This window comes from Uloborus diversus, chromosome 2 (genome assembly GCF_026930045.1).
Source record: "Uloborus diversus isolate 005 chromosome 2, Udiv.v.3.1, whole genome shotgun sequence".
Lineage (NCBI taxonomy): Eukaryota > Metazoa > Arthropoda > Arachnida > Araneae > Uloboridae > Uloborus > Uloborus diversus.
In genome coordinates, this window is record NC_072732.1 from 170,421,880 (window position 1) to 170,446,642 (window position 24,763).

The window sequence follows — 24,763 nt, forward strand, 5'->3', positions numbered from 1 at the left end:
ATTGAACATTTTCAAAAAATCTGTCAGGATGAGAAATGTTTGAGGAGGAACTCATGGAAGAAAATCATGCTTCTCACTTAGTTTTTTTAGAGACAAAAAATGAAAAGTAGATAAACGGCTCAACCTGGTCGATTCCCTAAAGGTCTAGTTTAGCAGTAGCCAGTCGACAACTGGCGACCATATCGTTGAAAATGGCTACCCAAGAATAAAGTCGCAGTCAACAAAAGTGACAATCCTGTATAAGAAATAAATACCTTTGTGCTGAAAATTAAAATAATCAGTTATCCAACGTTTTGAAGCCTTTTCTCGGATGACTTTTCATTCAGAAACTCATATTTCTTTGCATTGAAAAAGGTGTTCCTTATAATACCAAAACACGTGTCTGCAGTAATTTGCATTTTCATGCTTCAAAACGTTGGATAACTGATTATTTTCACCCTGTGTTTCTTTTTTGTTAAAAATAATATCGCGCTACAACAACACGCTCCCGATCCTATTCGAGACCATCTCTAGAGTTTTTGGTAAGTGTTATCTTGAGTTCAATTCGTAAAAGTAGTTTTTGTTTGTTTCGTCCTTCATTTAAGAATGAATATTTTCAATTAAAGTGGAGAAATCAATTATTTCTTGTGACTTAACATCTAATAGTAATTTAAGAATAGTCCGTTTTTCGATTCTTTTTTTTGGGGGGGGGGGCGATTTTGCGTTTACGGCCTTTTACAATTCAAAATTTCCCGGCAAAAAAAATATCAGCTGACAGACACTTTCTGACGAATAAGTAAACTAAAGAACTGAGAAGGAGTTCTCACATGCTTTCATTTAATTATAATTGCCTACATTTGTATTATATTTAAAAACTTTAAATATTTTTTTTATTGCATGCTTATATTAAAAAATATGTCCTGTGTAACTTTCTTGTTATAATAATACTAATGGTGAATAGGGTATTTACATTTTGCACTACATGCATACTTTTTTTCTTTTTAATGGCTACCAAACATGCAAAAGTAGCTACGATTTTTTGTAACTTTGGTAGCCAAATTACAAACAGAAATGTGACGACCAACAACAGGCTCTGAGCCCAGCTAGGCTAGTCTTAGTCAGTTTATTAGTCCCCGACGATGATCACTGGCTCTCTTAAAGCTGTCCACCTCCTTGTTGATTACCGCCTTTTTCAGGAAGTTGTTCCAACTGCCCACAGTCCTACTAAAGTAGTAATTTTTCCTAATTTATAGGTTAGCCTGAGATTTGAATAGCTTAAAACAATGACACCTCATCCTGCTCTCCGTGCAAAAATTTAACTCAACATCTTTCATTTTGATAAATTTGAACTGAATCATGTCACCTCTGACTCTCCTTTGCTCCATGCTATATATGTATTAGGCTTTCTAAGTCGGGTATCACAATCTAAATCTGAAATTCCCCTTTTTAGCCTAGTAGCTATTCTTTCAACCCTTTCTATTAAAGAAATGTCTTTTCTGAGGTAAGGAAACCAAAACTGAACAGCAAACTCCAAATGAGGCTTCACCAAACTCCTATATAAAGGCAGAAGAACCTTCTTAGATTAGTTTGAAATAGGTTTATTGATAAACCCAAGCATTCTGTTGGCTTTGTTACTTGCAATGCTGCACTGTTGACTAAACTTGAAATCCTGATTTATTAAGACACCCAGATCAAAAACATTTTCTGCATGGCTAATAACTGAACCCTGTAAATAATAACTCATACGCTTATTTCCATGACCTAAGTGTAGCATTTGACATTTCCCTTCGTTTACTGCAATGTACCACTTATCTGCCCACTTAGTAACATGATCTAAATCCTCTTGAAGATGTTTTACTTGTTCTTCATTTTCTACAATCCCCATAACTTTTACATCATCAGCAAAACAATTTGATTCCAGAAATATTTCCATCAATGTCATTCATAAAAATAAACAGAAGAGGCCCTAAAACTGATCCCTGAGGAACCCCGCTTAAAATATCACTCCGTTTAGAATGATTTCCCCTCTCACAACTCTGTTTCCTTCCAATCAGTCAATTCCTGACCCGAAGTCAAATTTTCCCTCCTATTCCTACATCAGCTAGTCTCCTGAGAAGAGCATGCAAATTGAAAGCTCTTTGAAAATCAATATAAAACAACATTTACACACTTTTTATAATCAATATATAGTCACTATTATTGACTTGATACTTGACACTTGACTATTATTGACAGTATTTATTTGTCAATAATAGTCAAGGTAACCTCGGTATCGATATGTATTAAATTAGTAGCACATTAGTAATTTTCTTGAAACCATACTACAAAACTAGTCGAGACTATTTTTCTCTAAGAAATTCATAATCTTGATTTCGATCAAAGCTTCAAAAATCTTACAAACCAATGAAATCATAACTTCAATGAACTACTTTTCAGAATTCCTATTCAGACTCTTCCATATATATTCATTTATACGCATCGAATTTATAACATCAATTTGTTAGTAAATCCAGAAGACAAGAGATGTAAGTTTTTTTTAAAAAAAAGTAATAGCGGGCAAAGTGAATCGGTGAAATATACATCCTGCTTTTAGCGCCACCTATCTAGGAATATTTTTACTAGCAATTTTCAGAAATTGATACTCGCGTATTGTAATAAGTCAAAAATTACAAATGTGTTACTATTAAATTATTCTTGTTATTAACATTTTAAATATTAATTGAGACCTACTAGTATTCTGTCGGGTGTCTTTTCATCCATAAGCTCATTATTTTTGCATTGAAAAAGGCGTTCCCTGTAACGCCGAAACACGTGTCTGCTGTAATTTATAAATTTGTGCTTCTACTTACGTTGTTTTGGTCTGACTTTAGTATTTATTTGTTTAATATTTAGCTTATTTGTATTCTAAATGCTTAGTACAGTTAGTCAAGAGCATGTGTGGCAAAGTGGATGGGGACAAGTGAAATGGTTCCATTTACTTATTCAATCTTTTATCAAATCACTAACGTATTCATTTATTTCATTTCCATTCCTTTATTTAAAAAATCCCTCATTCATCTTTCACTTATTTTCTTATTCACTCTTTATTTTTTCCCCTCATTTGCTAACTTATTTATTTGTTTATTGTTTCAGTTTCCTTTTCATTTATTTCATTCATTCTTTTATTTACTCATTTATTTGTTAAAATATATCTTTAATAATCAAATAGAAAACATTTCATCAAAAATATATTTATTTTTCACTTTGCACCATAAAAAAAATTAAAAGAGAAATTTCAACTTTTTTTTTTTTTTTTTTTGAAGGTATAAATTTACTACTAAAAATAATGTTTCAATTCAAGTTAACTATTTCATTTTCCTCCCATATTCCCCTACTTCTGGTACACATTTCACATCAGGCGCGGATCCACGGGAGGGGAACTGGGGGAACGTTCCCCCTCCAAAATCCCAAGTGTACCTAAAAATTTTCAAAAGAGAGTACGGGAAAAAAAATTCCGTTTTTTCAAAACTTGAACTATAAGAAAGGCACCAGAAAAAGTAAGGAGAGAATTTCAAAAGCGGATCTAAAAAAGAGGAACTGCTGGAATGTCCCCCCCCCCCCCACACACACACTTTAGAACGTGAAACTAAGGCACCAGGAAAAGCAATTAGGCAACAACAGAAACGGATCCATGGAGGGAACTGGGGGAACCTTCTCCTCCTCCCTCAAAACCCCCATATATACCTAAAAATTTTCACAATAGAGTGTAGAAAAAATCTTCCTGTTTTATAGAACTTAAACTCGAGGAAAAGCTCGAGAAAATTCGATCAAACAATAGCAGAGGCGGATCCCTGGAAGGGAACTGGGGGAACGTTCCCCTTCCTCTAAATTCTCATGTGTACTTAAAAATTTTCACAACGTATTACAGCGAAGTTCTCCAGTTATATAGAACTTTAGCTTGAAGAAAGGCGCAAGAAAAAGATAGGAGAGAATTGCAAAAGCGGATCTAAAGAGGAGAACTGGGGAATGTTCCCCTCTTCCCTGCATAAAAATAAATAAATAAATAAAGACAAACCTGTTTAAAACTGTTTTTTTGCATTTATTTGGTGAAGGATTGATCATTATATTTAAAACTACTGCAATTCAGTGGCGCTATTAGAGGTGGAGGCTGGAGGGGGGGGGGGGGGGGACACAGGGCGACAGGATCCGTGATCTCCCAGAAGGCCGAGTAGAATGTTTTTGTAAAACATTTCCTATAATTAAACAGAACAATAGAACGTACATTGGAAACAGTCGCCTTTTTTAGTCGGTCTAAAAATAGGTAAGTCTTCATAATGTCGGAAGTCCGCTTCCTCTGCCAATACCTTTAAAGCGCGTCTCAAATCTTGTTTTCAGGACTTCAATTTTGAAAATTTTAAAGGGGAGAACTACCTAACACCTCGCATTCTAATAACATCGAGAATCGTTTAAAATTGCTTTTTTGGAGCTTCAATTTTGAAAAATTGCCAAACCCCTGACGTTACCAAATATGGTCTACAGTCATTTTTTTAAGATGTCGATGACGAAAAATTTCCGGACAAGGGTCCGAATGCTCCTGTAGAAAATCTGAACATTAAAAAATTAAGGTTTTGAAAAATTTAATGGGGAAAGCGTTTAAATCCTTTATCACCGAATATCGCTCAAAAACTTCGTTTTTCTAGGACTTCAATTTCGAAACATTTTTTGGGAAAAGCCCCAGAACCGTACTGCTCGAAGTATTGTCGAAGTTAGTCTGTAACTGCGTTTTTGGAAATTCAATTTCAGAAAATTTAGCGGAGGGATTTTCGATTTAAATCTATTTTACAAAAAAACGGAGGCAGCCCCCCCAAAAAAATCCCATTTCTGACCCTACCGTCAATAAATATCGCCTATAATTGCGTTTTTAAAACTTGAATTTCCGCAGGCGGCCCCCAAACCTTTCTTTTTCGTAACATCACCAGAGGGCCGTCTAAAACTGCGTCCTTAAGACTAAAATTTCTACATTTTTTTTCAACAACCGCCCTGTCAGATGGTGAAAATTTTAAAAAGTGCACCCTCCATAAAACTTTTGTGGTTTGAACCACTGGTGCAAATATTATTTCCTTTAAGCACATACAAATAGAAAAATGAACAAACTTTTTAAACTAATTATTTAAGAATTGTACTTTTAGGAATTTGTAATGAATACATTTTTTTCATAAGAGGCATTAAGAAGCAGTAGATATGTTGTAAAACTCAATATTTATGGTTATTTTTTAATGAGTAATTTCATATAACTCCCCCACCCCCATAAACATACTTGCTAGAAAAGCTCCCCTCCCAAATCCCATAGTCTGGATCCGCCCCTGTTTCACATTGCTGTCCATCCTAAATGTAACTTTGAAAAAATGGCTCTTATGTTGTGTTTGAGATACTAAATGACTCCATTAATCAGTTTCAGCATTTTATTATATCACCAGGCGGATTTTACCATCCCAATTTTTTATTTTAATTATTTATATGATATTGGTTATTTCTGCATATATTACAACAAATAGAAAATTGCACTTAATTTAGCCAGACTTCATCCTGTTGGTAAAAACGCTACTACTTTACAGTGTTAGCATATGATTTGCAAAATTCATAAATTTAGCTTTATACGTCATTTTCTGGTTAATAAAAATTTAAGTTCTGAAGCAATACAAATTCTTTTTTAAAAGAACATGCAACATTTAGAAAGAAACGTTGAATATTCTTGATATCCTCTGAGGCAGTGAGAAGCAAAGGAGTGTAACAAAATTAAAAATTTGGAGATAACCAGTACAAATGGTAGGTGAACCGTAAACTTTTCCTCTGTCTTGGGGGTCTAGAGATAGTACTAGTAGCCCTGTACAGCGTGATTTAGAAAAAATGTTTAACGAAAGCCTACCTAGGATCTGAACTTTAAACACGATTTACTCAAAACTTTATACATTCCACTTACATACCTTTGCTTCTCGCTGCCTCATCTTACTTAAATTATGTCAACAAAATAGTCATTCATAAAAAAAAAAAATACTGGTGTTTGCCAGAGATGTACCTAGACTTGAGTAAGTATGATTTTCATGTATTTTTAAGAAATTGTGATTTTATGTTTAATAGAACACACAAAAGTTTTGATAGAAAACATATTTATTTTTATTATAAAAATATACATATATCATTCTTAAAATAATGAAGAGAAATGATATTTCAACTTTGATAATTTTAAACCATCTTACCAATTCATAAATGAAAAAAAAAAATAAAACTCAACAAGATGTGAACATACTGATATGTCAAAAATTACAATATAATTATTAAAGTGATAAACAAATACATAATATATAGCTTACAAAGATGCTTCATTAACAACAATAATTGTCGAATCCATAATTCTTTTCATACAGATAATCTCTCAATACAGCTTTCTACAAATTTAAGTACCTGCCTTATAAGTCCTCCACAAATTAAACCAACTAATGAAAATAATCAAGTAGTTGATTAATTCTAAATTCAAAAATTTGTTCATTCTAAAACACACAAACATCAATCACTCCCCCATTTACAATTTTGAGGATATTTTGAAGGTATCCAAAAGTTTTGACACTAGAGCACGATCCCCAACAATTTTGGTGGTTGGTGAAGATAGAACCTAGAATCAAAAAATGGCATTAAAAAACAGGAATTTGATTTTGTTGAAAAATATAGCCTTTTTTTATTATTGGCGATTGAATTTATACTCACAGAAAATGATCCAAATATCTACATGAAAAAAAATACTGATACAGCAAAATCAGCATACAATATTTTTGAAGCATTGTTGTTCCTATTTTAGCCCAGTCAATAAAGGTTTCGTGTTGCAACTAATTTAGGGAAAGCTGAATTTTTACAGGATGTTAGCACATAAACACTAAAACAACACAATGTCCCAACCCCCAGCCCTCTTGCTTTTTAGCCTACTTTTCCAGTAAAAGTCAGAAAAAGAAGAAAAAAGCATGAAAGAAGGCTTAATGCATCTTAAAAATATCGCAAAAAACAAAAAAAAAGTCAAAAATAAATAAAATAATTGAACAAATATCGAAAAATTAAAAAATTGGAAAGTAGGGTATTTAGATAGGAAAAAATGTCTGTCGGTCTGTCTGTCCCCCCCCCCCAATAACTTTTGAATGAATAGTCCGATTCGAACAAACTTTTTTATGTTCGAAAAATCTCGACGAGGACATCTCATTCCCATATTTCACTTTTTGATTTGAACTATTTTTTGTTCAATTTTGAACAGTTCAAAAAAACTTAACATTAGCGCCTACGGGGAAATTCAAGGCAATTCCGAACTGTGAGGCGAATTTGCTTCAAACAAACTTTGTAGGAAAAATCGTTTGATGAAAAACTTGTATATAAATTATCTTTTCGATTTGAACAATTTTCCGTTTAATTTTGAACAGTTCAAATCCCTTAACATTAGCACCTATGAGGAAACTGAAAGTCAATGTAGATTCCGTACTTGAAGGCGGATTTACTTCAAACAAATTTTGTTGGAAATAGCTCTTGACGCCAAACTACAGACTTCGAATCCGAGAATTTAGGGGCACTTGACTCTGACTCCTATGCCCGACAATTAATCGGACTCCGACTCCCCCGACTTAGACTCCGACTTCGTAGCTTTGGCAAAAATTTATACACGTAGGACAAATGACTGACTCTGATTCTTAGATATTCGACTCCGACTCCTTTACCCCAAAATGAGATTGACTCCAACTCCGACTCAGCTATGGTTTTGACTGTGAAATAATTATTGTTGATATGACTTGTTTTTATTTTTACGCTAAAGTTTTAATTTAGGTATTCAGTTTTCGGCGAATAAACTCGAAGTCATTTATGTTTCTACTTAGATATGCGCAGACGATTTTTTTTTTTTGACAATGAAAATTAATTCTTTAGGTTGACATTTTATTGTTTTTATTTATTTTGGTAAGTGCATTAATTCATTTAAAAAATTGTTTTTGGCAACAGGGGAAAAAGAAATGATTTTTTTTTTTTTTGATATGATGAATTTATTTTAATGAGCTTATTAATTTTAATTATTATTTTTTCGTTTTGAAAGCTGTTAAAGATTTTTTTAATGGCAAAAAGTGTATTAGTTGCTTTTTTTTTACGCATCTAATTTTTTTAGATGAGTGGTGAATTCCTAGAAATCAGCTTAAAGTATTTTAAAAATATGTTTGAAAAAATTTACGATTTTAGCTATTTTTGAGAATATTGATCAGGTACTAGAAAGTAGTATGGGTATACGGGAAAGTAGGCTCGTCTAGTTCTAGACAGAACTTCTTGTTCTCCCCACCCGCTCCGACACATTGCAAGCGCAGTACTATGATTATTAGTTGCTACACGAAAAGCAAATAAAGAGAAAGCCGATTCTTCGCACAATGTTAGTACTTAAATTCCACACTTAGAAACAAAGTCCCGATCCCCCTCTAGCTCCCCCCCCCCCCCCAACCCTTCCGAAACATTGCAAGAGCAGTACTATGATTATACGCTTACATCTCAAAACTTATTAATGTTACCAAGGAGTTCTTTTTTTTATTTCACTCCTAACGATATTATGAACCAGTAGTGCCGGCCCACATTCGGTCCGCGTAGCTGATCCACGTGGCCCAGTTTTGTGAAATGTTACAACTCGAAGAGTACGATTAATGACAATGTTATAAATTTGGAGCCAAATATTTAGAAATTGGTTTATGGAAAACCGGTCGCATTTAACAAAAGAGGCATCAAGTAATGATAAGAAAAATTTGTTTGCAATTTTCCTCCCTTTTCCGTGTCATTTAGAAAAGAGTAAAACATTTTGAAATTTCATATGTGCTCCAGCCCGCGAGAACGATTTCAGTATGATCTGCGGCCCTTATGTGAAGAAAAAGACTGGGGACCACTGTTATAAACAAATTATGTTGCATGCACTTTTCATGCAGATAACTAAGTTTCACCGTTTAACTGACTTAATCACATACAGAAAACTCACTACAAAAATAAATTCAACAAACAGCTTTTTATCATTACGTCTTGGGAAGAAATGTTTGAACAAAACTTATCTGCAATAGTCATTTAGTTGAAATGGAGCATCAATGTAATGATGTTCACTTTAAGGTTTTACAACGAAAATGCAATATTTTGTTACAAAAGTTTATAGTTCGTTTGTGTTGCTGATAGTCTACAGAATAATGTTTGGTCCAAAAATATTGTTACAGTGCATTCCACTACAGTGTCCACAAATATACGTGCAATCGAACCCAGCTTTACAAAAGTTACAGTTTGTAACACACAATGTTTTACAATTGCAAGATTATTAGTAGGAGAAGTTCATTTGGAGCAGGGGTATTTGTTATGGGCTTAGGTGTCAGTCAGGTGCTTTAAGTATATTGCCAACACCATTCTTCTGCTGGAAGTTTAAAACCTAACCAAGTAGGAATAAAAGTTTGTGTACAAGCAAGTAATAGCAAAAGTGTCAAACTTTGATTTAGCAAAACTTTCACCAACTTCAGATGCCGCTCATCAACATCTTTTTCGGATTTACCACCAGATTCAAACTTGGTTAGGTTTTAAACTTCCCTCAGAAGAGTCAGATTATCAATTTACTTCAAGCAACAGAGTGATTCCTAAGCTCATGGCGATTACCTCTGCTCTAAGTCAACTTCTCCAACTAATATCTTGCAACTGTAAAACATTATGAGTTACAAACTGTGTCTGTCGTAAAGCTTGATTCGATTGCACGTAAACTGTGGGCACTGTTGTGGAATGCACTGTACCAATATTTTCGGACAAAACCAACGAAATATTAGAAGATGACCCCTCATAAAAGACTAAAAAGTAATAACCAAAATAATATTAAACAATAATATCCGCTGCAAGGAAATAATCAGTTGAAATATACTACAGTGAAACCGGTGAAAGTTGACCACTTGCGGTGCACTATTTTAGCGGGTCAACTTATAGTATAGAAGTTAATTCATATGATATAGGACTAATTCTGTAACTGAAAAAAGTAGTCAACTTAGACAGGTGGTTAACTTAGAAGGGAGGTCAACTTGTGTGTGTGACAGATTTCACTGTATTCCTGATTTATTTAATGCAAGACTTAAATAGTTAGCCAAACAATGACATTATTTTGCAGACTACTATCGGCGACACAAACGAACTATAAACTTTGGTGACAAAAAATTGTACAATGGTAGTAAAACTTAAAGTGAACCTCATTATATCCATTTCAACTAAATATGTCATTACATTATTACCTATAAATTTTGTCCAAACATTTCTTCCCAAGATGTGTATCGATAAAAAGCTATAATTTGTTGAAGTTACTTTTGTAGTGAGTTTTCTGTATATGATTAAGTTATTAAAATGGTGAAACTGAGCTATCTACATAAAAAGTGTATGTAATATAGTTTGTTCAAAAGAGTTCTCCAACATTTTCATCCCGAGGGCCGCAGATCATACTAAAATCGTTCATGTGAGCGGGCTAGAGCACATATAAAATTTCAAAATATTTTACTCTTTTCTAAATGAAATGGGAAAATATGGAAAAGGAAAAAAAATTGCAAATCAATAATTGTTGTTATCATTACTTGATGCTTATTTTGTTAAATGCAACCTGTTCTTCAGAAACTTATTTCTAAATATTTGGCTCCTAATTTGTAACATTGTCATTAATCGCACTCTTCGAGTCGCAACGTTTTAAAACAACGGGCCACATGGATCAGCTTCGCGGGTCGGATGTGTCACGCGTACTGTAGATTGGGCACTACTGGTTTATAATATTGTTAGGAATGAAATAAAAAAAGAGCTCCCCCAGTAACATCATTAATTTTTGAGTTGTAAGTATGTAATCATAGTACTGCTCTTGCAATGTTTCGGAAGGGTAGGGAGGGAAGCAAAGGGGCGGGGGGTCGGACTTTGAGTTTTTTTAGTGTATACTTTAAGCGCTAACATCCTGCAAAAAACAGCTTTCCCCTTATTTTTTGTGACACGAAAAGCGTATAATCATAGTACTACTCTTGCAATGTTTTGGAGGGGGTGGGGGTCGGGACTTAGTGTTTTTTTTAGTGTATACTTGGTGTACCAACATTCTGCAAAAATTCAGCTTTCCCTAAATTAGTTGCGACAATGCCATTTTTTTTACCTTCATTGTCTGAGCTATTTATCAGCATTGGACAGTTGTTGGGTGGCCACATTGTGTCATTTGTTCCATCTGTATAGTTATTTTCAAAATAAGCCTTGCCTCTCTTCAACAAAGTGCAATTTCTTTAAGAATGTCAAATTTCTGTCTGAAGTAAAAAATCCATTTCAATATGCGAGGGAAATATAGTACAGTGAAATCCCATTACAATGAATACCAACAGAATGAAATATGCATTTCAGCGAAATTTTCAGTCCCAATTTACTTGCCATAACATTGTTCGTTAGAATGAGACTTCACTGTATACTATGAAACAATGAAATCCCATCACAACAAACTATAAGGAACTCTGTTCGTTGTTCCGAGAATTTCATCGCAATGAAATTCAAATAATGTTACAGCAAGTAAATTGGGACTGAAAATTTCGCTGAAATGGATATTTTGATCTGTTGGTATTTATTGTAATGGGATTTCACTGTACTATATTTCCCTCACATAATTAAAATAGAATTTTTTGCCTTCAGACAGAAATTTGACTTTCTTAAAGAACTTGCACTCTGGTGAAAGAGAGGAAAGGTTTATTTTGAAAATAACTATACATATAAAACAACAAATGACACAGTGTAGGTTAAATGGCCAAAGCTGATAATGGGAATAACAATGCTTAAAAAATATTTAATTCCGAAATCCCCCAACATGTAACCAAATATTTTAATATAGTCCATGTAACAAGAATCAACATATCACAGCCAAGGTACTTTCCCCCTCTCCACCTTTCCCCCTTCGAATTGCCCTTCTCCCCCTTCTAATTGTCATCATGCGTAACCATGACAGCCAACAAGGAAAAAGAATGGAGAGTGGGAAAGTTATTTGGTCTGGACATGCCGATTCTGGTTACATAGATGATAATGATACACGAAAATAAACTAAATAATTAAAGGCAGTAAAGTACAAATCACACGATTTGTGCATTGTGTCGTCAGTTTTAGTAACTTTGTGGCAAGTAGGCACCTCTGCAAAATCGTATCAATTTTACTGAAACTGTTGAAAGCCCAATGCTTGAACACTTTCAAAATGTGGAATAGTACTAACATTCTTACAGGGTAGTACTGTTTATACCCTGCTGCAAGGGTATAAATATCAGTGCTCTATTTTAGTAAGTGTCAGCAACATTTTACACAACTAATTACAAGTCTCCATTTCTGACAAAGGAAGTACGGGACCTCTTTAATGCCATGCTAAGCACAGATGTCGTATTTGCACTTTTTTTCACAATTGAGTCATAATCTCCAAATAGTTCTTTGTCACATGTTTCACCTATATACAATGTTTTATGATCATTTGTGAAAGGGATTTTTTTTAAATCTCTAAAAGTTGAATCTGAATCAAGCATATGGAGGCAAAAAACATTAAAAACAAGCTCCTGTGAGCTCCTATGCAAGTTGTTTAAAAAATGTTATCTTAAACTGTATTTCTAGCAAAGTGTAACAGCTTTCAAACTTTTACTTCAGCATTATTGAATTCTGTTTTTAGGGTTTAATTTGCATGGGAGCTCACATGTTTGAGATACCACATGGTTCGAAATTCATGTGGTATCTCAAACATGTGAGCTCCCATTCAAATTAAGCCCTAAAAACAGAATTCAATAGTACTGAAGTTAAAGTTTGAAAGCTGTTACACTTTGCAAGAAATACAGTTTAAACAACTTGCTGTAAAATATAAATATGACTCTTTTACTGAAAAGAGAAGACAAAACAATTACTAAAAAGGATGGTTCATAGTAACGAGAAAAAAAGGAAAACAACTGATTAATAACTGGTATGTATTTTTAATGAATAAACTGTACAAGTCAAGGGCGCCCATATAGGGGGGCTCAAGCTCCCGCTTAGAAATGAGAATTTCCTTGCTTTTGGTGCTTTTTTCTTTGCAAAAATGTATAAACATTTCTTTTTCAGCCATTAATGAATAAGGTATTAAAAATGTCAAATTTTAATGTTTCTAATCTGTACTGAAATCTGTTTCCATGGGGAAAATATTCTGCTAAACCATGGGGAAAATTTTTGAGCCCTTTTGGGCCCCCTTGGCACAAGTCAAGAACAAAACTCCATCAGGTGAAAAAGTACTGTGTTCTAAGAAATAGAATATAGTTTACACAGTAAGTGTCATAAATTCAAATTGAACAAAGACAATTTATAGGTACCTAAAATGTCTTTGTTCAATCTGAATTATAAAATGCAATATAGGCAAGTTTGCCAACAGCTAAAGGGGGGGGGGATAATGCTTCAGTATTAATTACAAATAATGCTTTGTAAGTTAAAGAAAATAGCTTGTAACAGTACAAAAGTTTACTTCTCACACAACTAAAGGAAGTTGAATTCAATTTGAATCCCATATTCCTTTGTTCAATTTTTAAAAAATGTTTTACTTAATGGTTTTATAAACACATTAACATGCTGAAATAAAATTAACTCCTCTGATGATTAAAATAAAACTTGGTAAAAAATGGAAGGTTAAAAAAAATTGGTCTTGGGGGGGAAATCCAGTATAATTTTGGCTCACGATATATCAGATGACTGAAAAAAATTTGGAATATCTGGACATTCTTCTTAATTAAAATTTACACTGTTCAGACGCCATAAAGATAAGCACCTTTTACTTCCTCTTACAAAGAAAAGGAAGTGATTGCCTGGAAGTGTATTTGCTTGGAAAATTTGACGCAAACTTTAATATAACTTTCCTTATGAATTACCTCAAAACAAATTTGACTTTTTTCCCACTAAATCTATATGTATTTAAGTGTGTAAATAGTAGGCAAATACAAAATGCATTCGTTTGTGCCTAAACCATTCCAACGAATTTTTCCACGACGGATGCATCATGTGTGTGCCTTGGTATGTATCTCACATAACACAATTACTATTAGCTGAAGAAGGTTCAAACTTCACATATACAACTCGTACAACATCAAGTTGCGCATCTGCTTTTTTGATTGCAATGAGATATTCCAAAAAGGATGTTTACACTTCTTTGTGGCAAACCAGTGAAAATTTCAAGTCATTTTAGGTATCAAGATAGTATCTCCAAGCATTTCTGAATCCATATCATGTAGTCTATGAATATTCCCTGCTACTTAGTGAGTGTTGTTGACACCAATTTCTCAATGCAATTTTATTATATACCGTTAGCAGTAAGATAAGTTTTACAGTACCGAAATATTTCTATTTTCATATTTAAATGAAAAATTTTAGTACTAAAAAATTTCTAACTTAAAATATAAATAAAACCTCAAACTTCTGTTATTCCACTGTACTACAATGTGGAAGTAATGAGAAACGATTATAGTTTACAAAAACATTCAAAAGCAAAACTAAAGTGTTTGTAAAGAAAATATTACAAATCTTACATTTTCAGAAGATATTTTATGAAGAATCCAATCGGCAAAAGTATCATCATCAACGGTAATGAAAATGGTTGGTGCAGCTCCTTCTTTGGCAGGGGCTCGAGACAGCATTCCTTTATCATTTTTTAAATCCAGTACTAAATAAATACAAGCATACATCATTTTTGAATTTAGAACTATTGTCACATGCATAATATTTCTTAAGGTTTTGAATGAAAAGTAAATAGGGGTGAAGATGAACGAAAACATATGTTCAAAATTCAAAAGAAATAAAAAATGCAAAGTGAACAAAATGAATGTAAAATGTACCACATCTGTGGAAAGTTAAATATACACGAATTTCAGTGAGGACAATGCTTCATAAAACAACTAAATCTCCAGAAACAGGGCACGGAAAATTGGACTAGACTAGGAAAAAGGGAGGATCAACTTGACCCCCCCCCCCCCCCGTTGTGGAGACTAAGGAATGATTTTACTTTTGTTTATCAAAAGTCAGAGAATATTTTAAAATTCTTTTTAAAAAATAGCTTATTTGATTTGATCTTAGAACTTTCTTGGAAAATATATTCTGACTAGCTCCTGGAGAAGAATAATCATTAATAATACATTCTATGTTTTATTATTAAAAAAGTATTAAAATATGTTTCTAATAATTGCCACTTCAGGTAGGTGTGAATCAAAATATGAATTTCTTCAAAAGTTTTCTCTAACCACACTTTGAGATAAATTATTTTAAAAAAAAACTCTGAACTTTGTCTATTAAATAAACCAGTCACGTGAAAGTTCATTCGGATACATACCCTCTACTCCTTGCTCAAAAAAAAAAAAAAAAAAACTTAGCTCTACTGTTACTGGCACACTCCCACAGAACACACACAACTGATCTTTCATATATCTGACACTGGTCACAAAGTTTTAAGATAAAAAGGTCCTTACCCCATCTTTCCCTTTCCTTGCCATGCTTGGTAACAATCCATTCAAGCACTGTTTTGAATTTCAGAACACTTTCTGGAAGTCTAGATACACGTTTGCCCAGCTCCACAAAGCAAGGTTCACTTCGGAGTTCTGCATCAAATGGCTGAAACCAATAATTTTATAATTAGTTCAAAATTTGCACAAAACTAGCATATATAATGGAAGTATAAAAGTATATTTTATGCTTTACCTTATCAGCAAGTATTGCTGCTAATATAGGCAGTTCAACAGCTCGTCCAGATTTCAGGATTTCTTGCCATAACTGATTCAGTTTCTGTGTGAGCATAATATTTCCCTTTATCTTCAATCTTCCAGTCATGAAGGCCTGATTAATGAGAAAACCATACTTAGTATCATTACTTTAAGTTGAACCAATGAGCCCAGTAAGATTGAACCACCATGATGAAGTTTAGACTAGGATTTCTGAATGGTAGCCACTGGCAACCAGGATCACGAAATATGGTAGCAACTTTTTTTTTATGGTAGCATCTCTAAATCATCTGGGATACGGGATGTTTGACAGTGTATTGAATGCAGTCTGTATGATATTCCTCTCCTTTGCGGCGGGGGCGATGCAATTTTTTTTTACTACCACTGTATATATAACTTCACTGTAAGTTTACTTTAATATCATGAGAAGTTGATTGTATAGCAACAGTTCACTCTTCCAATGTTATGTCTGTGTAGTTTGGCAACAGCTGCTGTTGTTTTTGCTGTTACTTCCTAGTGCTCGCTATCATGCAGTGTGTGCTTGTAATTTCTCGTGTAAATTTTGTAAATATATTCTTTTCTTCAATCCAGAACGTATGTGTGTATTTTTAAATAACAGATTTTAGATAAAAATAAAACTAAGGACATCTGGAGGTAGAATAAATTAATATGAATAAATTATGTATTAAGATGTTACCAGCTAATTTGTTTTCCAGCCTGTTGATTAATCTCCGGGAGCATATTTTACAGTGTTTCCTGAGCTAAAAATTGCATGCGGAATAAATCAACCAGTGATTTTCTAATGGAAGACTTTGGACACTTTAAATATTGTACTTTTTTTTTGTTTATTCATGAATGGATACTATGCTTTGCATCAATCCTTCTGAATTTAACACTTTAACAGTGAACTCAAATTTTGTTCAGAGTTAAATTATGTCAGTCTCATTCAACACTCAACTGAGTTTTAAATAGATTTCAAACTATCCAGAACATATGAATTTGATCCATTTAATTTAGTAGTTTACTTAATACTATACAAGACAGAATAATACATAAATCCTTATAATCATTAAGGCTCTTATACCTACTCTGTTTATAAATGGTTGAGAATTAAAAAAAAAAAAAGAAATATTGTTCAATCATTCCCATCTTTAATCCTAACTAATGCCTTAAAAACATTTTCTTAGATCAAGAGACAAGGACAGCACTCCCAAATATTAATAAAAATGAATAAAAAAAATGTTTAATCCAGTTTAATCCATTGCATAGAGCTGAATGTTTATTTTCGACTATATATATATATATATATATATATATATATATATATATATATATATATATATATATATATGCCATGTAAGATATTAAAAAAAAAAGATTTAAAACGTAAAACGTAAAAAATTAAGTTTTAGTGACAATTCATGAAATTACATACGTAAAGGAGTAATAAGGTTTTTAAAGATATTTTTCTATCCTACTCCAACTATGTAAATATAATGTAAGTGTGCGTCCTTTTGTAGCAAATGTAAATCATTTATAAAATACTAAGCATTAAAACAAAAGTTGAAATCAAGAAATTTGCTATGCTGTTTTAGTACTTATTTTGCATTATAGGATAAATTGATAAACATAAAAATTTTAACAAACACAATGCCACTCATAAACATAGAAGCTGTATTGAATAATATTTTTCAGTCTGGTCTATAATTACTTACCCTTTGTGGATTCAGTTTGCCCAACATCATCAAAATGACATCTTCATCATCCATTGTCAAAGTAACATCTGCTTTACCAGATTTTGGTGGCCCTCTATAAATGGAACCTTCTCCAGTTTTAAGATCAACAGCTATTTAAAAAATAAAACATATAGCTATTAATATTAGTTTCATTAGCTGTAAAAAAAATATATATATATATATATATATAATAAATAAAATAAATAGATATGAGAAGAGCTCTCTCAATTTCATCCCAAGCAAGAATGTTGTGATACACTATTCCACACAGATATTTTTTAAAGATAAAATTTCACATAGTTCAAACAAGTTGGCTGACACAGTAAGCCAACAAAATTCAAATTACAATGCAACTCAAGATTTTTCGTGCTCTGCTTTGTTTGAGTCCAAATCAAAACCAGTTAAAAACATAAGAAGCACAGATTGCTGTAACCGACTGTAGGCGAAACAAGTTTTTTAAATGCAGCTTTGCTGCTTGTTCACGATAAAAAATAAATTTCAATACAAAGCTGGCGCCTAACTCACTAATAAGGTGCAGATTGTAGATACCTCACTAAATAAGGTGCATTGATTAGCTTATCACATCTACTGTTTACTGCCCTCCCTTTTAACAACAAATTTAATATTTGACTCTTCCACTTTGCATCAACAATGCTGAGTCAAACTTTAAAACACTTCTGAACACATGTTATTGATGTTAATAATGTTTTTTACATCGATAGCATTATATATTTGTATTAACAGCAGAAAACTTACGTCAGATGTAAATTAATCTCTCTCTAAAACTGCAGAACTAAAAACATGAGGAAAACTTTGCAACTGTTTTCTTTCAAACATCTAATATACAGGGAGGAAAATATTTGTCACACACTTAGACCAAAAAATGACAACACTCTGCAAAAATCTTTTTTTTTTTTTTTTTGTATTCTGAGTATAATTTTTAAACACAATAACTGAAAGGAACAATGTTTCACTCATAATACAACTAGCAATCCTATATACAGAGAGATTGGACAATGGCGTGCCGTTCTCTGCCATGTTTAGTCCAAATGTTAACAGTTCGAAATGCTGCGCTGTAAGGGCGTATACAGGGGGGGGGGGGTCGTAGGGCTCAGTGATATTTGTGGCAGAAGATGCATTACGGTCTACGAGGAGTGAGCCTCTTTGGACTTAAGATGGCCACAGTTCAAAGCTGTCCATCTCTCCGTATTTAGGATCTCTAAATAAAACCTTAGAAAATGTGATAATTGAAAATGGTCATTCGTTCTTTTAAAACAAAACTAATTTCAACCTATTTAAATGGTACAACCTATAAAAATGATATTAAAAACTATCAAAATTGTTTTTTTTTAATTTAACAAGCACTGCAAAAATTTAATATCAATAATTGTTACATAAATTTATGTAAAGAAACTACAGTTAACGCTGGTTAATTGAATCAGTGGTTCATTGAATTATCCGCTTTAATGAATCAAACAGTAAAAAATAAAACAAAGTTCAACTTCAGTAAATTAGTCACTTTGTTGAATCAATCGCTTTATGGAATCAAAATTGTTTAGAACAAACGTGATTCATAAAAGTGGCGGTTACTATACTTTACTTAAACAACATTTTTAGAATTTGTAAGTGGTAACTTACTCCATTCAGAAATCTTTTTCCCCGATTTATGTATGTTCCAATTATAAACAACTTTCATCTTCTTGGCCAATTCAGGCTCTTCTCCGAGTCTCTCGGCAAATATTTGGAAAACAAAATCAGATTTTAATGTTGCTGGCATCTGTATAAAGAAATATCAGAAAGCTATAAAATTCTATGTCAACAAACAAAAATTAATTGTGTGAAAAAGACAAAAAAAAATGAGCCAAGATAAGTCAAAAAAAATAATAAATAAATCGAGAATGGAAGTACAATGCTTGAACATAGATTTTAAGCTACCATTAAAAAAAAGTATGTTTCTAGTTCACTTCAAATAAAAGGTACTCATGTTCAAACAGAACTGTTTTGATGAACTTTAGAGGCTTTTATCAGAGTGGTACACTAAACAAATGTGCACAAAAAACAATGTGTTTTTCTAAAGCAAACTTTGTATATTAATACAAAAGTTTAAAACATGCAAATGTTTATTTTTATATGAGTTATGCTACTAACACTTAGCGAACTTGGCCAATCAGTGCGATAAACCACAAGTGCCAAATAAAATCAAAATATTTCAAAAAGTTTCCTTCTAATTTCGAGTACTTATATCCTTTAACTTATAATTATATTTAAAAATTATATCCCTACCCAATATATTTATCATACACACAACACCCAAATGAGAGCCAACAAAATATTTTGGCAAGTGTTGCATAACATAAGTTAGGAAACATTTATATTTAGTTGCTTTATGGCAGTAGATTCACTTATTCCAAGAATGTTTGGAATCGGATCATTTTATTTGAAAAGAAATAAAATCACAGATTTCATATAAGGCGTTTAGTAGCAAAACCCATTCAATTCATGAGTTTTCAACTCCTTGTAATTTGATACATCTTGGTGGTTGCTATCACAACCTACAAAGAAATTTGAAACAATTCCAACTCAGTCAGGTTAAAATTGCACTCAAAAACAAAAGGAAGAACAAAACTCAGAAAATTCTTTAGTCTGTGTTGGTAGTAGCCATTTCATTTGTAGTCATTTTTTGAGCTTGATGCCACAATTTTTTAAAAGTAAAATTGCTAAAAGATATTTTTTTGTTTAACTTTTTTTCTCCTAAAACTAAAAGAAAACATCATAATAGTTTCTTTTTTTCTTTTAAATTAAGTTCCAGCTGAATGCAGAACACGCTTGTTTACGAACAAAATAAATTTCAATAGTCAAAATATCGTATTTTTTAAAATAGCGATGAGGTGGCCATTGATATAATTTTGTAATCATTATTTTATTTATTTAGTCACCAGGTGGTTGGTGGCAACCACTAATTTTGCTTGTTTTCAAAAACTGGTTTTCATTGAGAAAGAGCTCAACCCATGAATGTTATTTTGTCTCTCCTGTAAAACTTTAGCATCACAGCCAATGCAATCCTTTTAAACACTTGATATTAAAAATTAAAAAAATGCTCATATGAAAGACCATTGATCTCGAAGTAGCTCACAATCACTGATTTCCCTTGAGAACTCTCTTTTGAATCACTCATAATAACTGGTATTACCAACAATATACAATTTGTACGCAACAAATTATGACTTTCATTGAACATCTTTTTTTTTTTATCTTCAAAAAATTCTACTGCCATTTCATTTTATTACAATTGTTATTTAACTATATACTTAAGACCAAAACTCAATTTAAAAAATTTAAATCAGATGATAAAGTATTCCTTTATTTTAGCGTCATATAAAAATGGTTTCACTAAAAAATATTTCAATACTGTATTTTTATATGTATAACTTAAATCCAAACTTAACTGCTAAAAGTGGGTCGAACAAAAAATTTAACTTATTTCTTTCTAATCGTGCTTACAGTTAAACTAACGTGCTCTAAACTTTTGGTGGATATTGAATTTTCATTTCTCCCTCAAATTGGTTTCTATATCAAGGCGAACCCAAGATAACGCAGTTTTCATTGTTTATGTTTGTAATGATAGTTTTACGAAACTAAATGTTGATATAGTTGTCTTTTTTCTTTTTTTACTTTTTTAAGCATCAAATAAGAACAAGAAACAAAAATAAAAGCCTAAAGTAGACACTAAATAAATATAAAAACAAAATTAGGAATATAAATATCACCTCTCCTAAATGATGAGGATCTGAAACTTCATTTTTACTTGAGGTATCTTCATTAGCACTTGCAAAAGACATATTATTGTCATTGTCTTCTTCTGGGTTTTCCCATATTGCTTGCAACTTTTGAGAAGCCAAGACATTTCCTGTAATTTTCAGTTTTCCTGACATAAAAGCCTGAAACATAAAAATATAAGAATGAAAATTCGCTAAAAAGTACTTCAACATAAAATTATAGAATAGCTGTTTGCCTAAAAAGATTATTTCATTTCCCACAAGACCTGATTATTAAAAAGGGCTAGTAGGACATGACCAAGGGCACCAGCTTTTTAGAGACCCCAAACTGTTAAAATTATTTAAGCCAATGGCTGAAATAGCTAAGTTTGACAACAAGGGGGGGGCTCCAAAAAACTGTTTGACATAGGGCCTCTCAATATCTTAATCGAGCCCTGATATCACACATTATTGGAAGGCAATTATTTTTTCTTGTACATTATATTATCCAGAAAATAATTATTTTATACATTTTATATTTAAAAGCAAATATGTTAAGATGGAAGATTATTTTTTAATCTATATTTAAGAATTAGAAATTGCTATTGTCTTCCTACTGTGAGTTTAAAAATGTTGTTCTTTATAAAATTACTCAATTTTGTAAAAAATTTAAATTTTCATCGTTTTTATTTTGCCTCAATGATATAAAAATGAAGCTGCCTTGGAACATTATTGTTACTTTACTTGTGTTTCAGTTTTATGTCTTGACTGGTATAATATAAAAATTTTGTTCAGACATCTCAAACATATAGTATTTCACTCTGGACTGATAACAGCTACTTCCACTGGCCTCATACAGTTTGTATCAGATTTGGGAGCATTCTTTAAAAAATGTATTGATGTAAAAATTTGAGGCTCCAAAACAGATTCTATATTGGTGACATTTTTTAAAAAGCTGTCAACTTATTTTTTTGGAAAATTAACATAGCATTGTTAATTGGGAAAAAAAGCTGTTAGATAATATGCAAGTACAATACTATATAATAACTTTAGTTAGGGATGCCCATCCCCTAAGAGCAATATCCCCTACCATCATGCTGATTTTTCAGAAATATCGGAGATTAAATTAATTTCTTCATTTATTTTTCTTTTTTTTAGTTAATAAAGTGAATTAGTTCTTTTCATTATACAAACCTTCTGAGGATCAGCTGAACCATCCATAATTTTGGCAAAAAGATCATCTTCCAGGATGAATGTGCAATCTGGTTTATCATGCTTTGGCGTTCCTTTGTAAACAGCACCAGAATCATTCTTCAGATCCAGCGCTAAAATCAAAATTATACAATTTAAAAACAAAACAACAACAAATAATAATACTACTTGATCAACGAAAAAAATTGAAAACAAAATTTTTAAGAATGCATGTTTAAGAGCTTTTTAGTCTACTTTTAATTATATAAAGGCTAAAGCAGTTACTCCAAACAAGCCCCCCCCCCCCTTAACGCCACGAACCCTAAAACCCCCTGAGGGCGAAAGTCCTCCAAAAAAGAAAATACCCCTAACACCCCATCCAGAAAAAAATCAATGGCAGAGACTGCACCATGAACACTCCCCCCTCCCCTCCTCCAGGAGGGCACCTTTTTCTCCAAGAGTGTAAGGGCAAGTAATAAGAGAATAATAACTGGAACAAGAATTGTTCTGTTTATTTCTTAAGTGTAAAAAAAGTAATTTTTAGTAAGAATTCCACCCCCCCCCCCCCTTGCTTCAGTTATTTTCCTTTTCTTGCAATTTCATTATTAAAAGAACAAACTATAATGGTTTCTAATTATCAATACACTAGTACCTGCACGGCGATGCCCGTGCTAAGAATTTAAAGGAAGTCCATTGAAGGAAAAAAAACACGCCCCCCCCCCCCCCCCTTTTCCACCGTCTCTTTGGAATTTAAAACTATTAGCCAAAACATAAAAAGATAGCCGACTGCGGGGACCAGCTGGTTCGCCTTTCTTTGCAAGCAGTCCCAAAGGAGGGGAGTGGGAGGTGTACTCTCATTGGTCATATTTTCAGAAAATAAGAAAAAGAAAGTCCATTTTTATGTGAATACTTTAAAATTTTAAAGTCGGGGGAGGGGGCATTGATCACCCGTTGAAGTTCCTTAAACACGGGCTTAAATCTCTTACTGACCATCTGTCGACCTCCATGTTTATCTATCTATCTCTGATGGTAATTAACAATCTTTTTTCTATGTACATAAAACAAAAATTATGCAAAAACCGAGCGCTTTATTTATTAACACGCTTTTATTAGCTTCACCTGTATGTATGTATGTATGTATCTTGTAACGGAATCTTGCAGCTTAAATTTCGCCCACTTCCTGCGATCGGATTCTTTTGAAATTTAGCACGCGACCTCAAACCCGATGACAATGCAATATTCTATAATCAAATTAATTAACTCTTTTAGTTGTTAGTTTCCTCCAATTTTAATCAATATTTTGGCATAAATCCAACAATGTGAAAAGGAAAATTTTTTTAAAAATACATTAAAAAATGCTCGCAAAAATTATTTAAAAATATCTACAAAAACCTTTCATTTTCCTGCATCAGACAAAATTTGTTAAAATGTTCCAAGGTAATTAGAACATGAAATATAATTGTTTTTAACTAATTTCATGCCAAAATCTAGGTGAGCCTTCAATTGGAAATTCTTTGCTGATCAGACCATTGTTAAACAAAACTTTTATTCAAATGCATCTCAAATTTTCAAAGAAATATAAATATGATTTCCGCAAACATACATTAATGACTCACAGTAGCTTCCCATCGGGGTGCCCTTGTCTTAACTTTAAGATATTACCTCGCACTCGTTTTATAAATAATTTTGTCACCTGATAATTCTCCAACATAAGACTAAAAAACAGAAAAATAAAATAATAGTTTAAAAAACTAAAAAAAAACACGCTTTCATAGCAAAATGAACTAAAAAGTGAAAAATAATCTTTGAATGATAGTAGTTGACCAATCATTTAATTTTAATGTAATACAAAAAAGCGTGGGGGGCTTTTTATCAGTTGTCTTGAATTTCTTCCATTTGTTGTCCAAGCAAAAATGTAAATAGACAGCACCCCACGCTTTTTTGTATTACATTAAAATTAAGTGATTGGTCAACTACTATCATTCAAAGATTATTTTTCACTTTTTAGTTCATTTTGCTACGAAAGCGTGCTTTTTATTTTTTTAGTTTTTTAAATTATTATTTTATTTAATTAAAATAGCACCAAAAAAGAAAAGGCTCTTTATTCCCCGTACTGTGTAAAAGATTTTAAAAAATATAAAAAACTCACTGCTTCTATTGAATCAAATGCACACAAATATGTAACGTTAAATAACAAGAGCAAAACGTCGAGGTGTGGGGATTTTAAAAAATCTAAAATGATTTTTAAAAAAAGTAAAAGCAAGAGCTGCAGTTGCATCACGTGGCCATGATGTAATGACCATTGTAAATTGAAGTTGGCTAAAATTTCGGCTATGCTTGGAAGTCTGGA

The 24,763-nt window shown here is 32.4% G+C and overlaps 1 protein-coding gene across 1 annotated transcript in view; it reads right to left on the minus strand.

The window, feature by feature from the left end:
* Window positions 1-6,108: 6,108 nt before the first annotated feature.
* LOC129217480 (peroxisomal multifunctional enzyme type 2-like) overlaps window positions 6,109-24,763 on the minus strand; it is a 94,885-nt gene continuing 76,230 nt past the window's right edge. The window contains exons 24-31 of the mRNA XM_054851787.1: window positions 22,417-22,547; window positions 21,235-21,405; window positions 19,106-19,244; window positions 17,447-17,577; window positions 15,712-15,846; window positions 15,483-15,624; window positions 14,550-14,683; window positions 6,109-6,628 (exon numbers count right to left, since the gene is read on the minus strand). Of these exons, the coding sequence (XP_054707762.1) occupies window positions 6,539-6,628; window positions 14,550-14,683; window positions 15,483-15,624; window positions 15,712-15,846; window positions 17,447-17,577; window positions 19,106-19,244; window positions 21,235-21,405; window positions 22,417-22,547 (1,073 nt within the window). The 3' untranslated portion in view covers window positions 6,109-6,538. The remainder of the gene's footprint in view (window positions 6,629-14,549; window positions 14,684-15,482; window positions 15,625-15,711; window positions 15,847-17,446; window positions 17,578-19,105; window positions 19,245-21,234; window positions 21,406-22,416; window positions 22,548-24,763) is intronic.